We start from the raw sequence: 17188 nt of genomic DNA, 5'->3' as shown, positions 1-17188 counted from the left end.
ACACCCCCTGCTGCTTAAAAAGGGACGATATATTACATTATCCCTCCCCTTCCCCACACCCACCCCCACCCCCATCCCGTGACAGGCCCACTGGCACTTTGGTGAACATGCTGATTTCTCAGGACAAAGCCCCCTTTCCCGGAGAAAATGCTCAGAAGCAGATGAAGGATTTCCCAGAGGAAGGGGGTGATGGCTGGGGGCCCAGGGCTCAGAACTTCAGCGGAATGACCGGCCAGTACTTGGGCCGCTTTCGGTCAAAGTGTTTGTTAAAGCTCAGCTGCACGGCGGCCTCCATGGCCTGGATCTTGGCCGCGCTGTCCCCGTACAAGCGCTTCATCTCGGCCTGGCGCCGCTCGCTGGGGCTCTCGGAGGGGGGTTCCATGGAGCGGCCCGTCTTGTAATACAGGTCGTGGTCGGCGTTCACATAGTCTTCCAGACGCTGCGCGTCCAGCTTCTGCTGCCGCCGCCGCTCTTCCCTGTGCCTCTCTGTCTCCGCAAAGTACTGGCGGAGCTCCCCCGTGATCTCCATGCTGCTCAGGTCGTACTGCACCCCAGCATCTGAGTCGGTCTCCGTCGCCTCCTCTGTGGACCAAGATTGGTCTTCGCTTGTGCTGTCATGAGGATGGTGCCCAGACCTTGGAGAATGTGAATAACCACAGTGGGAGCCCTGGGAGGCCAAGTGATGGTCACAGAAGGACTGAGGAGATCCACCCTTCTTAGCGTAACAGCTCTGGGGAAGATCTCCCGGAGTGAAGTACCATGGAGAACTGAAATAAGACTTGATGGCCTTCCGATAGGCATTCTGGTGGCTTCGCATCCAAGCCATTGCTTGATGATAATGTTGCCAGTATCTTGCATACACTGGATGACAAGACCAAGGCGTGGTAGTTTCTGTTGATGCCGCCTTTGCTGCCATCTCTGATTGTGAAAGTCCAAATGGGCACCGAAACTGGTGGGCTTGTAGCTTGCTGATCCTGGGCGGTGGGATCTGTGCAACCCCAATTTACAAGATTTCAAAATTGAGATTGCAGGTAGAGTGCTTAAGTTACTGGGGGGTTGTTGTTTTTCTACTTATGCAAATAGTTTACCCTTGAACAACACTAGAGTTAAGGGTGCCAACACACACACACAGTCAAAAATCATTGTCTAACTTTTGTCAGCTCCAAAAACTTAACTGCTGATAGCCTGTTGTTGGTCGGAAGTCTTACCAATAACATGAACACTTGATTAACATATTTTGTATTTATATGCATTTTAGGAAATAGTCACTTCACCCTTTCTCTAAAAGGTCCAGTTCTCACCTTAGAGCAACCAAGAATCCTGTTCCAGAGCCTTCAGCTCTTATTCACACACTCTCTCAGCAGAACTATAACAGGCTTTCCCAGTCTGAGTGAAATCCATTATGTCTCTTCAGACCATTGCAACACTATTATTTCAACTATCTTAATATCCACATTTATTATACCATTTATTAACACAGTCTTCTCTTTGTGGAAAATCAGTCTAATAGGAGTTGTGTGGTTCTTTTTTAAAATTTGTTTTTAATAAATTTGGTGATTCTATGACCTGAAGAATATCAATTAAAACACCAAAAGTTTGAACCACTAGGGGGAGTCCAGAACCATATAGTAAGCCCAAAGGCTACAGGATTTTTGAGTTTAACATATTCTCAACTGTGGCTTCTATTAGATTGTCCCAAGATTTACACTGGGTGTATGAGATGGTCTGGTGTCTCTATAGTTACTTATTTTCACATTAGTTTCTACATGTCTCAGGCCATGCAGAGCTCACTTTCAAAGTTATAATTTAATTGCTATATTGAATATCAAAATGAGACTCTCCTCCAATCCAAAATGTAGTGGTAGCTCAATCTCCAAACAAACTGAATTTCTCTTGCTATAGCCTGGAAATAAGTATAGCCTTTAATTGTTTTAAATAGCCTTGCTAAACAATCTTTTGTGAGATTTTCCTAAAGAGATGCATTTAACGAATAGTTTATCTTGATTTCAGTGGCTATATTCAAGGTTACAATCTGTCTAATATTAGATTAACTATAAGCATTCTTAATTATCAATAAGTCTAAAATTCAAAAGAAATAGTTGAGGAGGAGGGGGGAAAGGGGAAATGGGAGAGATCTGTAATATCAATAAAAATATATTAAAAATAAATAAAAATACATTTTAAAAAGATAGTTGGAACCTGTTTCTTTTTAGAATAATGATTGAACATTATTTGTGTGCCTTCCACATCAATAATATTACATATTAAATATTATATTTCAGGCTGTGAAGTATACCATAATTGTGAAAAATCTAAAGAAAATGGTTAAGCCAGTAGCATGAGACATCTATAGATCTATGAATGCTAATCCTTCTTGTGTTTCCATTTTCATGTTATGCTCAACCCTAATATATTTGAACAGTAGCAATGATTATGAGTTGCAATAGGTAAGTACAGAGATTGATTTAACTACACTTGAAAATGATTTGCTTTATCGCGATATGTTCATACAGATATATCAAGTAACTTATTGCCAAAGATACTTTATATGCCAAGTAGATAGGACATTGTTAAAATTGTTCTTTCAAGTTTTCCTCATATATCAAAGCAGAAATATTCTTTACATGATAGAGAGTTGGGAAGGTAGGTGAATAGAGCCATTAGAAATCTTAGCTGAATTAAAAATAACCTGCAGACTATTTCACAAAACATCATTTTGACAATCTGTCCTTATAGATTTTCAGGAAAGTTCTTGTTTCATCATTTTTTAGAAGTTAAGTCTTTTAAGATAATTATCTCCCATGATATTGGTTCAAACTGTTCAACTAGTAAAAGTAATAACTGTCATGTATTTATTAAACAAATGTTTATTGAATATCTGCTTTGTGCTACTTACTGTACCAGAGATTGAGTATATGGTGGTTAAAAGAAACTCTTTTCTTCATAGAGTTTATAGTCTAGTGAGGAAGTCAGACATTAAAGGACTCAATAAGTGAATAAACCAGATAATTAAAGGTGATAAAATTGCTATGAGGAAAAATAAACAGAAAAGGGCTACTTTACACAGAGAAGCAGGGAAGACCTCTCTGAGGAAGTGACATTTAAGCTCAAACCTGAAGGATGAGAAGGAGGGAGCCAAGCAGAAGAATTGGGGTGGGGGTCAGAGTACCAGTCAGGAGGAAAGGGTGGAACATGGTTGCTGTATTTAAGAAGTTAAAAGAAAACCAGTTTGTCTTTACCATACCTTTGGCACTTATATTCTATTTTTTCTAATTGTTTTACACATGTAAGACAAGATGAACATTTTATTACTCTGCATAGATAGTTGTTTAAAGATAGAAACTAACTTAAAAAAATATGTATCTATGGTATACTTTACAGGAATCTAGTAGTGTGCTGGATTATAGTTGTGCTCAATAAATACTTGTTGGATTGAAATTAGGAATAGAGTCTGGCTATGTGTATTAGATCTTGTTCTTCCCAGACACATCAGATACTATTCAGGGCAGACTCAGGTAGACCTCAAGGGTAATCTTCAAGGAGGATGTCCTTGCTCCTGACTGAGGCCACCCTTCCTGCCACTTATTATTCATCTCTCCCTCTTTTGACATTTTAAATTTTCAGTTAAATCAAGCATTTAATAAAACTCTGTTAAGCCCTAACCAGTTTGGCTCAGTGGATAGAATGTCGGCCTGTGGACTGAAGGGTCCCAGGTTCGATTCCGGTCAGGGGCATGTACCTTGGTTGCAGGCACGTCCCCAGTAGGGGGTGTGCAGGAGGCAGCTGATCGATGTTTCTCTCTCATCAATGTTTCTAACTCTCTATCCCTCTCCCTTTCTCTCTGTAACAAATCAATAAAATATATTTTTTAAAAACTCTGTTAAAATTCAGTATTGTCACCATAATAATTGCTGATGTTCAAATACTGTATCTTAAGGTTGAATGTAACATGCAATTGGAAACCCATGTGCTGTTGACTTATCTACACATTCATCTTCCATTTTCCTACCATCAATAGGATTCCTTATCACTTTTATTGAATTATTGCAGCAGCCTCCTATTTAAACACCATCTCTCCAGTCTCTCCTCACATTACTACTATATTAATCCATCCAGGAATCTGCTGTGCTTTGACTGGTTGTATCTACCTTCATAAATCTTAGGTTTTTCAAACACTCAAACTTGTCTAAGAGTGGACACAATATTATGTAAGATCTTATCTGGGAAATGGGGCCAGAAAGAAGTCCAGCATATATTTATACATTTCTACATCTAGTTGCAGTTTGTTTCTGTTGTTAGGCAATTATTTAATGTGACTTTGTATTATCTCTCCAGTGAAATCTTTAAGTGATTTAGGAATTTTACCACTCTTTTCTCATATTTTATAATTTTTGCTCCCCACTCCCTAACATTAAGCAAAATACTAAATGCTTAATAATTAAATATGTCTGTTTTCTCCATTACGGAGATTTGGTTTGAATTTAGGACAATGAGCTTGAATCTCAGAAAATCTGGTTTGAATATTATATTTGAGATACCAGTACAGTATACCAGATCTGAGAATTCTAGTCTATCATAACAAATCCTAGAGCTTTCACACTCTCAAACTTGTCTAGGAGTAAGTAACCTAATCCTATATAATAAAAGGGTAATATGCAAATTGTCCCCTCAACTGGAAGATCAACCAGGGCACGAATTTGTGCACCGGGCCCATAGTATTACATAAGATCTGGTCTTGGGGACTGAGCCAGAAACAAGGCCAGTCTACAGAAATGGGGAAGACAACATTTGAAAATGGTTTATTCATAGTAATTCACTGGTACTTACTTCATCTAAGTTCCCTCTAGTCCTTTGCTACACAGCTTCCAAGAATAGAATAAAATCTTTTATTTCTATTTTCCAAGGCACCAAGAACAGGCAGAGGAGACAGAAATATCTTTGCTGCACCATTATATCTCACTGATTGGCAATGCCTTGCTGGAAGAGTATAAGACCTGAGAGAGAATAAAGAGAGGTCTCACAACCCTTTGGCCTCAAAATGGGAGGACTGACTCCAGAAGAAATTGATCCACTAGGTTCCAAAGTAGCAAAACTGAAGATACGGGAAGATACAAATTCTGAATCTTCTCAAGTAGAAAGGGAACTTTCTTTAAAATAATCACATTGTTCACATTATCTTGGTACTGAATACTTCACTTGTCTGTTGAAATGAAGGTCACTGTTTCATTCCCACATCCAAAAATGTGTGGGAGTAGCCATGAATGCCTAGGCATTTTTCAGTGTTTTATTTTTCTGTGGTGGGGTTTTTGTATTTTTTTATGAAACTTTTTTCATGTTGTTCTGCTACTCCCAGACCTTCAAACTTTTCTGACTTCAAGTAAACTCAGTGTTTCATTACCATGAAGCAGGGTCTGACCTGCTTTTGTACCATTGGGATGGAATCTAGGCAAACATACCCCCTCCAGACAGAACTCATTGATTCTTCCTCAGGCTTTCCTCAGCTTGTAACCACCTCTGTTAGCATATGGCTTCATTTTGCCTTAAGGAACTAGTCGTTTTTCTGTCTTCCCTCTACTCCCTCCTAATTTTAAGAGTTGACATTGTGTGTTAGTCATCTGTAATCTTTCATTCTCCCAACAGGAGCTATCTATTCTATTGACTTGCTGTGTGATCTTGAGCAATTCATCTAACCTTTCTAAGCCTGATTCTTATAATCTATAAAGTGGATTGTTGTGAGGATAAAGTAACATACTATTATATTAATGGTCATTATTATTGCCTGCCTTTTAAGTATATCATGAGATAATTTATGGAAATTTCTTTTGAAAAACAGGATGCTCTATTGATAGGTAATATAAGGCTCTATTAAGCAGTATTAGCTATATTGTATCAGGCACAGTTCCAAGTGCTTTATATGTATGATCTCATTTAATCTGCCAGAACTTGGGAGGTTTAAATTATTATTTCTAATTTACAGATGAAGGAATTGAGGCACAGAATGGTTAACTAACTTTCCCAAGGTCACACAGCTAGTAAGTGGCAGAGCTAGGATTCAAAACCAGGTGGTCTGACTGGCTCCAAAGTTCTCACTCTGAACCACTACACTATATGCTGTGCTATAATCAAATTTGGGTTTACCAGTACAAACTACGTTCACTAGTTAACAATTATGTGACCTTAGGCAAAAAGTAAGACTCTAAATCTAATTTTCATCTTTTGTAAAGGGGATACAAGTAACCCCTACTTCATAGATTCATTTACTCAACAAATATTTATTGAGCTCCTACTGTTTGCTATACTCCAATACCATGATGATTAAATTCACATAAAATACTTGGCATACTACAGGCATATAGTAAGTGATCAATGATCACTATTATCTTAATTTGTAATAATAAGCCACTAACTTCTCTGATACATATTTCCTATTATTTGGCTAGAGATTATGTTCTATCATCACCATATAGCCATTTTCTACTGGTATCCTAATTCTCTTTGAAACATTTTTGTGGTAGTGTTCCATAGGGTGTTGCCTTGCAATACAAGTATCTCTCAGGGCTAAACAGACAAAATGCTTTAAATGGCTCTTTTCTGATGCACAACTAAGGCATGTAAAATATGCTTACTACCAAGGAATTTGAAGTACGTTTGGTGAGTGTGAAGATATGCGAATCAAATACAATGACTTCAGGAAATGTATGATGAGGTCACCTTGGGAAATGAAATAGCCCCACATTACTTCTCTGGTGACATATAAAAAAACCCAGCAACACTTCTCAGAATCCACATAGAAACGATGGCCTGCTGTGCTGTGCTTTGCTGCTCTCAGGATCCATCCTATGCTTGCCTTACCCAATTCTGTGACAGTAGCAGTATTTGCTAGGTTGTATAAGAGAGTTTTTTACCTCCTAGATTGCTGATAACCAAATGAGATGATATATCTGAAGTCCCTTTGAAATACTAAACACACAGAGTGAAGAGTTTTCATATAAGACTGTTGTCATGCACTACAGATAATTCTCAAGGACAGAAGCAGATGTGGGAAGTACTATCTTCCCCATTTCTGAACTGGCTCTCAGCATCTTTTTATTTCTTAATTCGACTAAGCTTGCCTTCCTGTCCTGACTAGTTCCCCTTCACCCCATTTCAGTTCCTAATTATAATAATAACAATAGCTAATTGGTAGTGAGTGCTGTTTTAAGTGCTTTACCTATATTCATTTAATAATCACAACTCTGTGAGTTACATACTCAGAGGCGCTGAATAACTTCACAAGATCATACAGCTAGTAAGTGATGAGAGTCAGGTTTTGAACCTGGGAGTGAGCTCTACAGCCCATGTTCTTTACCACAATGCTGTGCTGCATCTTGTTCTGCCATAAGCGCCTGCCATTGTCCTGGATACATATTTACCAAGTTACAATTTTTCAGGCAGCAGTCAGCATTTTTTCTTTTTACCTTTTAAAGTCAACTCTAATATAATATTTGTTACCCACTTATGATAGATTTAGAATATTACCATCTGTTAATAATTTCTGTTATAAACTTTGATTTGTAGTCATTATCTGGGGAAAAGGGAATTTAGCAATAACTCTGTATAATATTAATCAAACCACTAGCTAGCTTACAGCCACAATCGAATCTATGCAAGAAATGCGGTCAAAATCCCAGCTATTTTTCCTGATGGGTCCTTGATATGAGATAGCATTCAAGCTGCTACTTGTTCAAGAGTTAGGCACAAACTTGGCTGAATCAGCTTTCTTAATGGCATTATAAACGGGGATAAGCAATGTTCTGAAATGCACACAAAGTATCTTCTGAGATATCAGAATAGGGTGGTGAAACACTAGGACTTGAAGAAACTTTGAGATGAACTAGTTTGTATAATTAGGCCTGGAGAGGTTAAGTAACTTGTTCAAGTAATAATGTTATCCAAGTGGTTACTGATCAAGCAGGGACTAGAATTCAGGTCTCCAGACCAGCATGCATAGTCTTCCCTCAGCACTGCATTTCTGACTAGAACTATCTCAAGCTGCTGTCTTGCACACAATGATGTGAAAGACTTCACAGTTAAGAAACTTTATTAGTTGCCCTAATAAAGATACTACATTTCATCCAGCAATCATAATTTCATTGTATATTTAAATAAGTAGATTCCATATATCGTATTAGCTTAATGAGAACACAGCTAAGAGTTTGGTTGCTGTGGCTTAAATCTTGAAAGACAGAGAGGCCCACCTTCTGTTTGTCAGAAAACAGCAGTAGAAGCAATCGCATAAAAGGTACATTAGTGCTGCCCTAAAATATTCAAGTGTAATTTTAGGATAAGAAGCGTCAAGTTTCTAGAAGTGGACCTTCTCTCCACAAAACTGATCTTTACATAAATCTTGTTTATGTCTTTTTTATGTAGTCTGGGTACTTCTTTTCAACACCAAAGGAACCACAGTTAATGAAGTGTTTGCTTCCTTAAGTTCTCTGAAGAAAGAGAATTCCCTTTCCTTCCTTTGGTATATACTAGGAGAATGAGATATTTATTTTTGTGACCTAGCTTCTTCTTTTTCTAAGCTTTGGCTGTACTTTGTGGAGATCCATATCTACTCAAAGCTCTTTGCAGCACGAGAGAAAAGCTCTGCGCTGTACCAGGGACTCCCTGGCCTCAGAAAGTCCTGTAAACAACCTGACTATAAAGTTTGGTATGGGGGGTCCCCTGGATCTTTGCTACTCAAAGAGAGTGATCTATGGACCAGCAGCACTGGCATCACCTGGGAGGTTGTTAGAAATGCAGAATCTCGGGCATGAATAAAAATCTACCTTGTAACAACCTCCCCAAATGATTTGTATGTGCTGTCCTAGATGCTTTTGTGTGAACATCTATTGCTTCTCTCTGGTGTAGAGTAAGGCTTAGTCCACTGTATCCCCACTCCCAAGGTAAAACCTTAGGTGGACAACAAGAAGCTTTGGTTATTTGGGGATGTAGTTTCATTAATTTTGCCTGATAGCTATTAAACTTGGATTGGAAGAAAGTTTAGAGGTCATCAAACTCAACCATCATCATTGCTGTGAATTTCAGTATAATGCTCAATGTTTGTAAAAAGGTTAAATTGTGTTCAGCATATTCTATTCAAGCAGTTAAAAACATATGATACATCTTAGAAAGGCAGCCATAAGAATGGGATAAATTTATGTATTAAAATACTTTTAGTGTAAAGTAATAAACTTCAGTTATCTGGAAAATTTATTGCTATGAAATGTCTCAGCCATGGAGGTGTCCCCAAAGAAGTGTTTACCTCTTAAATCCATATTCTAACTCAATATGCTATTCTATATCTACCAAAACTTGGCGGTCTTTTAATATACACACACACACACACACACACACACACACACACACACACACACACACATTATTGATTTCAGAGAGGAAGGGAGAAGGAGAGAGCTACAAACATTAATGATAAGAGAGAATCATTGACTGGCAGCCTCCTGCACACCTCCTACTGGGATCTAGTCTGCAACCCGGGCATGTGCCCTAACCAGGAATCAAATTGTGACCTTCTGGTTTATAGGTCAACGCTCAACCACTGAGCCAAGCTGGCTGGGCAAAACTCACTGTCTTACTAGTAAACAATTATAATTTTAGTTTAATTTCCAATAAATTCAATCAATTGCTATTACCTATTAAACTAAATTTTTTATAAATAAAGGGAAGAGAAGAGATAAATCCCTTTACATAAGAATCTATATATATAAAAGGCTAATATGCAAAGTGTCCCCTTGGGAGTTCAACCGAGAGACCGGGAGTTCGATCGCTTTCTATGATGTGCGCTGACCACCAGGGGGTGGCATGGAACATGGCAGGTGACCAGTGGTGGCGGTGGGGCACTGAGGGATCAGGGGAAGGAGGAGGTGGGAAGGTGGGAAGGTGGGGAGGCAGGGAGGCGGGGAACCTGATTGGCCCTGATTGCCAGCCAGGCCTAGGGACCCTACCCATGCATGAATTTTGTGCACCAGGCCTCTAGTTCTAAATAATATATGAAGATAAACCTTTCTCCCCTTCCAGACTGGTCTTAATGATTCACTTCCAAAAAATAGAGAATGCAAAGGAAAAATATTAACTTTATAAGGGATAAACCTGACAAATACCATCTTAACTAAATGATCAGGGTTAAATTGACATCACCAGTGATACCATGATGCTGTCACCTACCTCCTAATATAATGCAATGAGAAGGGCACCTCATCTCTCTGGTATTCTTTCCCATGACACCCATAACCCCAGTCTAATCACAAGGAGACATAAGACAAAGCCACTTTGAGAGACAACATACAAAATACCCAACCAACAGTACTCCTCAAAACTGTTAGGGTCCTTGTGTGCATGCATATGAGCCTAACCAATGGTTGGGTTCAACAGGGGGTTGGGGCATCCGTGGGGAGGGGTGTGGGATGGGAATGGGGGGATGAGGACAAATGTGTGACACCTTAATCAATAAAGAAATTAAAAAAAAAAGAAAACATTCAAACCTGTAAAAAAAAAAAAACAAACAAACAAACAAAAACAAACTGTTAGGGTCATGAAAACAAAGACTAAGAAACTGTCACAGACCAGAGGAGATCAGAGAAGACATGACAACTAGATGCAATGTGGGATTCTGGAATGGAAGAAGAACATTAGTGGGAAACTGGTGAAATCTGAGTAAGTCTGAAGTTTAGTTAGTAGTAATAATGCAGAGTATTGTTTCCTTAGTTTTGACGAATATACCATGGCAATTAATATAAGATGATTACATTGAAGGAAATGGAAATTGGGATACAGGAACTCTGTTCTATCTTTGTAACTTTTCTATAAATCTAAAACCTGTAATGGAAAATAAAATAGAACCTCCCACAAACTCATGCAAATAGTTTTAACCTTTTAAAGTAAGATTTCTCTTGACATATAGATTCCACAAGTTTAGAGGGCAGACGGTGTGAAGTGCCTACCTATAACATCTGCACTTAACTCTCTTCTTGGGGCTTACAGCAATGTTTTGCTAAACCTGGAAGTTAAAGGCTTACAGATTTGAATTCTCAGAGCCTAAAATCCAGGTCCATTTTTCTAAAGCTCATTAACTCTTGAAAACAGAATTGCACTGGGAAGTCATCTCAGCAATGTGTGATGAGTATAGATGGGTCGTTTGGCCTTTCTGAGCCATAGTTATCCCATCTAAAAAATGAGGTCCTTCTCAGTTATAAAATTCTATAAAAACTCCTTTCTCAAATATTTTAAACATTGTTTTAAGGTATGGTATCAATTCTGAGGAGAAAATATCAACATTGTGATTAGCTAATTAATTCCACAAACACTTAGTAAGAGGTGATCACTATGCTAGGTGCTAGTGCCTGCCCTCCAGAGGTCTTAGTCTGGTGAGAGAGATCAGTCTGTATACAAGCTGCTACAGCCAGGTGACAAGATCCATAAAAGTGGTGCTAACAATGTGCGCAGGGAGAAATTGCTTCCCTCTGCCTGTGGAGGCCAGGGAAGGCTTTGGACCTAAGAAAGTAGGAAGATCATGAAATGTGACTCTTTGATCTAAACAGAGTCATTGAGGAGTCAACCCTATAGTAGTAGTCATTTATTACAAATGGCTGTATATGAAAATCTGGGATTACTGGATTTACCCATCTATGAATTAGCTGCTAGGTCAGAAATGTGGTTGCTACAGAGCTGGGCCAGAAAAGCACAGTTGTCTCATTTTGCAGATTCACTCTCTTGGGAATGTGGATATGCATGAAAACTGTCCCCTGAGGCTACTTAATTGCTGTCACATGAACAACATGCTAGGAAAGGCCAGGTGTTGGCTGTTATATTCTGTCATTTCTAAATCAAGCCTTAATAAAAAAGTCATGCCTCTCTGATCATTCCATTCCCATCTTATGACTGAATATTGTGGCTTAGGCCTGGCTTTTAAATTCTGAACAGTGTGGTAGAAGCAGAAATGTAGGGTTCCTAAGCAAAGTTCAAAATTGGCTCCACCTTTTGACCCTAAGTTTGCAAATTCTGAATAATTCTACTTGGGCAGACCTTTCCTTAGTAAGGAGAGCATGACTGGTGATGGTGGTGGGGTGCCACTTAAATGATTTTGAGGTGGGGGAGCAGTGAGTGCTTTCTCCTGGGATGTTGACCAAGCCAAGAAGGAATACTCAAGAAGGGTACAGAACACTGGCAGATGTTACTTCTCCATTTCCCAGGGCCCAACTAGAGAGGTGCCTTTTGCTGGGAGTGATAATTCTGGAAAATTCCTCACCAGCAACAAGTGGGATAGGCAGCAGTGAAAGAGCAAGCCCAGACCTGAGAGAACGGGGCAGAGTGCAGGACAGACAGAAGTACATTCCCACACTAATCTCCCCATCCTGCCAGATCACTGCATGTGTGGACACGAGGAGCCAGGTGGCTTTGGGAGGTTTTCTCCCAGAACAGTATCTACCGTTCTCTCAGGAAGAGCTGCAAGGGAAAATATCTGTAACAATAAGAGAGTTCTTTGTAGGAATACACAGAACTCTTTGCTTCTTTTAAAATTATGTTTCTTTTTCTGATTGTAAATGTAATAATGGCTCATGGAGAAAACTATACAAGTTGCAGAAAAGCAGAAAGAAGAATATAAAGAATACCCCTTATGTTTTTATCCAAATAGTCACTATTAAAATTTTAGTGAATTTCTTACCAGGATTTTATATGCATAGATATTCAATATGGTTGAGAGACTACCATATATATACAATTTCATATTCTGTTCTTAACAGCATGACATAAGAATTGTCCTAAGTTATTACAATTCTTTGTAAACATTCTTATTAGTGGCTGCATGTTTATCCTTTGATTAAGTTATTCTAAACTCTAAATTCATTCAGTTAAGAAATACTCAGCCCTAACTGGTTTGGCTCTGTGGATAGAGCATCAGCCTGAGGACTGAAGGGTTCCCGGCTTGATTCCAGCCAAGGGCACATGCGGGGGTTATGTGCTCAATCCCCAGTAGGGGGCATGTGGAAGACAGTCAATCAATGATTCTCTCTCATCATAGATGTTTCAATCTCTCTCTCCCTCTCTCTTCCCTCTGAAATCAGATATATATATATATATACACACACACACACACACATATATATGTATATATGTGTGTGTGTGTAAAAATAAATAATAAATACTCATTAAGAAAAATTTATTTGTTCACATTAGAGCCAAATATTGAATGTGTTGTAATTTCCTTAACCATTCTTTAGTTGTTGGTTATTCAATCAGTTCTTATTTCATAACATTTTTGAGGATCTAGGTCAGATGTGAAAATAGGAGGTCAGATTGAAGAAAAGGGTTGAAAAAAATTCTGGGAGAGGAATTTGGGCTGAAAGAATGAGACAAGGAAGAGGGTCCAGGGAGAGCCACCTTCCCATCACTAAGGCATCCAAGGGATATTTACTGTAAAACCAGAAATTGTTCATGGGCAAAGAAATTTTTGTGGTAATGACATTCTGTAACTTAATCATAGTATTTCACTAACCTCTGCATCATTTCTGGAATTGGCCAATATTCCTTCCTTCCTTTTGGGTGCTGATTAGCTGTGGCCTACCCCTGGGCAGCACTACCAGTTCTAATGACGGCTGGGTTAGGAAATGGAGTGCCAGGCTACTAGTATGTGAGGCACAACTTTTTCTGCAGGGTGAGAGGAGCTATTTTAGCCACTGCTAGAAATCTTAAGGTTGGGCTTAAGTGGGAATAAATATGTAGTCTATTTCCAGAACCAATTGGATAGACCCTCTGGAGCATCCTGCCCCTTCCTGGTGATCTCCCTTCTTTGACTGTAGCACATGGGGCCACAGCTACACTTATGTTAAAATACCTTCCCTTGCCTCTGCAGAGTTCTCAAAGTGTCTAAGCCATTTCTGCACTTGTTTAGAGGCCTCATACCATGTCTGGTCTTTATCTTCAGCATTCAGCTATGCCTGACCTATGGAAGTTTAATTTGTCAAAGACTCATTACCACACAATCTTATGGGCACAGTGTTGTCCTAAGAAGGCAATTATCTGATAAATAGCTCCTGGAAGAAACACTCAGCGATATCCTGAAGGATACTGGAAGCATGTGACACAACATGAAGTTTACAGGAGAGAATCTAATATTAGAAGTCGGACTACATATATACCTTGTATTATGCAATAGATATTTCCCTGAGAATTTGTGAGAAAATCAAGAGGTATAGAAATTAAGGGCATACAGGCCTGAGTTTGAATTTTGCTCTGTCAGCTACTTGGCAGCTGTTTAATTCTGGGCAATTTATTTAACCTCTCTAAGGCTCAGTTTCCTCATCTACATGAAATTATTATAAGAATACTTCCTCATAGATGAGTAAATGAGATAACATATATGAAGCTTTTATTTGGCACATGGTAAGAACTCAGTAAACAGTAATTGTTATTGTTAGGAAGAGTGGAAGCGACTTTAAAGTTCAAGTCAGCAAATATTAATTGAGCACTAAGGCCAGGGTCATGTGATAGACAACCCCCATACACAAAAATACTTTATCTTTTCCTATATGGATTTATTTATATTAAAATGATAACTTTAACTTTACCTTTTACAAAACAGTAGATTTATTACATTATCTACTAAATTCTAAGCAAGTCTCCTCTAAAAGATAGGAATATTGGTGATAATGTCTCTTACAAGCCCGTTGTTTAATTCTTTAAGAGTAAACTGTATTCACTACTTATTTATCTATTCCAAAAGAGAAATTACCTCTCAACCATTTAACTCTGAGGTTACTTTTCATAATTTTTTAAAGATAAAGGGTGTTTTTAAACTGAGTCCTATGAAATCTATTTAAAGAAGTATTCTCACTTTGTGTGTGTGTGGTTTTTTTTCACTTTGTATTTTTAAACAGCTATTAATTTTGCCTCGAGTGAAAGAAGGATGTTAGTTCCTCTAAATGGGCATCAATTCCTCCCTAAATAAAGGTATTTCAATTTGTACCTCTCCTTAGACCGAGGAGACCCAAAGAAGATGTATAAATGGCCAATAAGCACATGAATAGATTATCAACATCGTTAGTCTTTAGGGAAATGCAAATTAAAACCACAATGTTATACCATGTCCCACCCACTAGAATGAATATAATAAAAATGATGGACATACAAATGTTGGTGAGGATGTGAAAAATTGGAACACTCACACATTGCTTGTGGGAATGTAAAACTGGTTCAGCTACTTGGGAAGATAGTTTGCCAGTTCCTCAAAATGTAAATCATGGAGTTACCATATGATACAGCAATTACGATCCTAGGTATTTATCAACGAGAAATGAAAACATACATCCACACAAAAACTAATCTATTGCCAATGAGGAAGAAGAAGCCAAGAGTTCACAGTCTATACCATTTCACCTGGCGGGGTGGGGGGTGGGGTGGGGTGGGGAAAGCAGCAATTAAAGACTAGGGAGTTCTCAGGTATCACCATCGATACTTTACAGAGTTGGCCCAATATTCAACAGACAAGCCAGTATGGACTATTTGTACTTGCAATTGATGAGGTCAATATAAACATTATTACAGATTTTTTTCAAGGACAAAAAATAAGAAGGAAGAGGGAGTGAGGAAAGTGCCTTGATTTGTGTTTACAGTAGTAGAACTGGCTTGGTGGCTCTACACACATACTTTTCCCTGGATTCTAGGAGATAAGTGTATGTTCCATGGCTATAATAAGTAAATATGTAAAACTTAATGATACCCTAGACCAGCGGTCAGCAAACCGCGGCTCGCGAGCCACATGCGGCTCTTTGGCCCCTTGAGTGTGGCTCTTCCACAAAATACCACGTACCCTAATTAAGTTAATAACAATGTATCTACCTATATAGTTTAAGTTTAAAAAATTTGGCTCTCAAAAGAATTTTCAATCGTTGTACTGTGTTTTTTTGTTTTGTTTTGTTTTTTTAATATATTTTATTGATTTTTCACAGAGAGGAAGGGAGAGGGATAGAGAGCTAGAAACATCGATGAGATGAGAGAGAGACATCAACCAGATGCCTCTTGCACAGCCCCCACCAGGGGATGTGCCCGCAACCAATGTACATGCCTTTGACCGGAATCAAACCTGGGACCTTCCAGTCCGCAGACCAACGCTCTATCCACTGAGCCAAACCGGTTTCGGCAATCGTTGTACTGTTGATATTTGGCTCTGTTGACTAATGAATTTGCCGACCACTGCCCTAGACTCATGATTTCCAAGCAGATCCAATTCTTACTGCAAAATTAAAAGTGTCTTTAATGAATGCCATGAGAAATCCTCAGATCTCAGACAGAAATGGTATAAAGCAATGTCAATACCATTTGTTGTGTGTTCTTACTGTACTCTGAAATTCCTTAGTTGAGCAGCACATCTCTAGTATACTGATAGAATTAGACCTTAGAAGTGGCTGCATTTAGTTGTTTGGAGAAGGCACTTTGTAAATTTTAAGAAATGGTAGGAATTTCCCAAAACCTTCACTAGAAGGTGAAGGAAACTGGTTCCAAGTCAGACAGCAAGTTAGTAGTAGAGCTAAGATATGAACCTAGACTTACTGACTCCTTTTACCCTATTATCACATTTGGAGGTCTCCTTATTGTTAGGCTGGTAAAATATTACCTCATATTCACATAAGTCTAGGTCCACACCAAGTCTGCATGTACAGTCTCTTCTTTTGGCCTCTCAACGACCCTGTGTGCTAGGGACAATAAATGCAATTGTTCTCCCTTCCAGGATAAGAAGATTGCCACTCAAGAAGATACATAGTAGTCTATAACAAAGTCAAGATTACCCTAGCCGGATAGAGCATCAGCCCAGGGAATGAAGGATCCGGGGTTCGACGCGGGTCAAGGGGACTGCCTCAGTTGCAGGCTTGATCTATGGGTGGAGAAGGCAACCAATAGATGTGAGATCTCACATCGATGTTTCTCTGTCTCTGCCTTTCCCTTCCTCTCTCTCTAAAAATCAATGGAAAAATATCCTCAGGTGAGGATTAACAACAAGAAAAGCAGTCAAGATTAGAACCCAGTTCTCCCTATTCTCTCTGCACCGATCTTTCCACCATGCCATCCTGGTTGGTGCGTTCCATTAATTAAATTTGGAAAACAAGTTTGAGACACCAGAATTAAAAGGACAGCTCATTGAAAGTAAATAACC

General features: G+C 38.8%; 1 protein-coding gene across 1 annotated transcript in view; it reads right to left on the bottom strand.

Annotated features, from left to right (window-relative positions):
- Positions 1–200: 200 nt before the first annotated feature.
- LOC307098081 (gem-associated protein 8-like) overlaps positions 201–17188 on the bottom strand; it is a 55783-nt gene continuing 38795 nt past the window's right edge. The window contains exon 3 of the mRNA XM_079768536.1: positions 201–988. Within this exon, the coding sequence (XP_079624662.1) occupies positions 209–916 (708 nt within the window). The 5' untranslated portion in view covers positions 917–988 and the 3' untranslated portion in view covers positions 201–208. The remainder of the gene's footprint in view (positions 989–17188) is intronic.

This window comes from Cnephaeus nilssonii (genome assembly GCF_951640355.1).
Source record: "Cnephaeus nilssonii genome assembly, chromosome: 4".
NCBI lineage: Eukaryota > Metazoa > Chordata > Mammalia > Chiroptera > Vespertilionidae > Cnephaeus > Cnephaeus nilssonii.
Note: the sequence above shows the minus strand (reverse complement) of the source record. Positions and strands in the feature narration are given on the sequence as shown.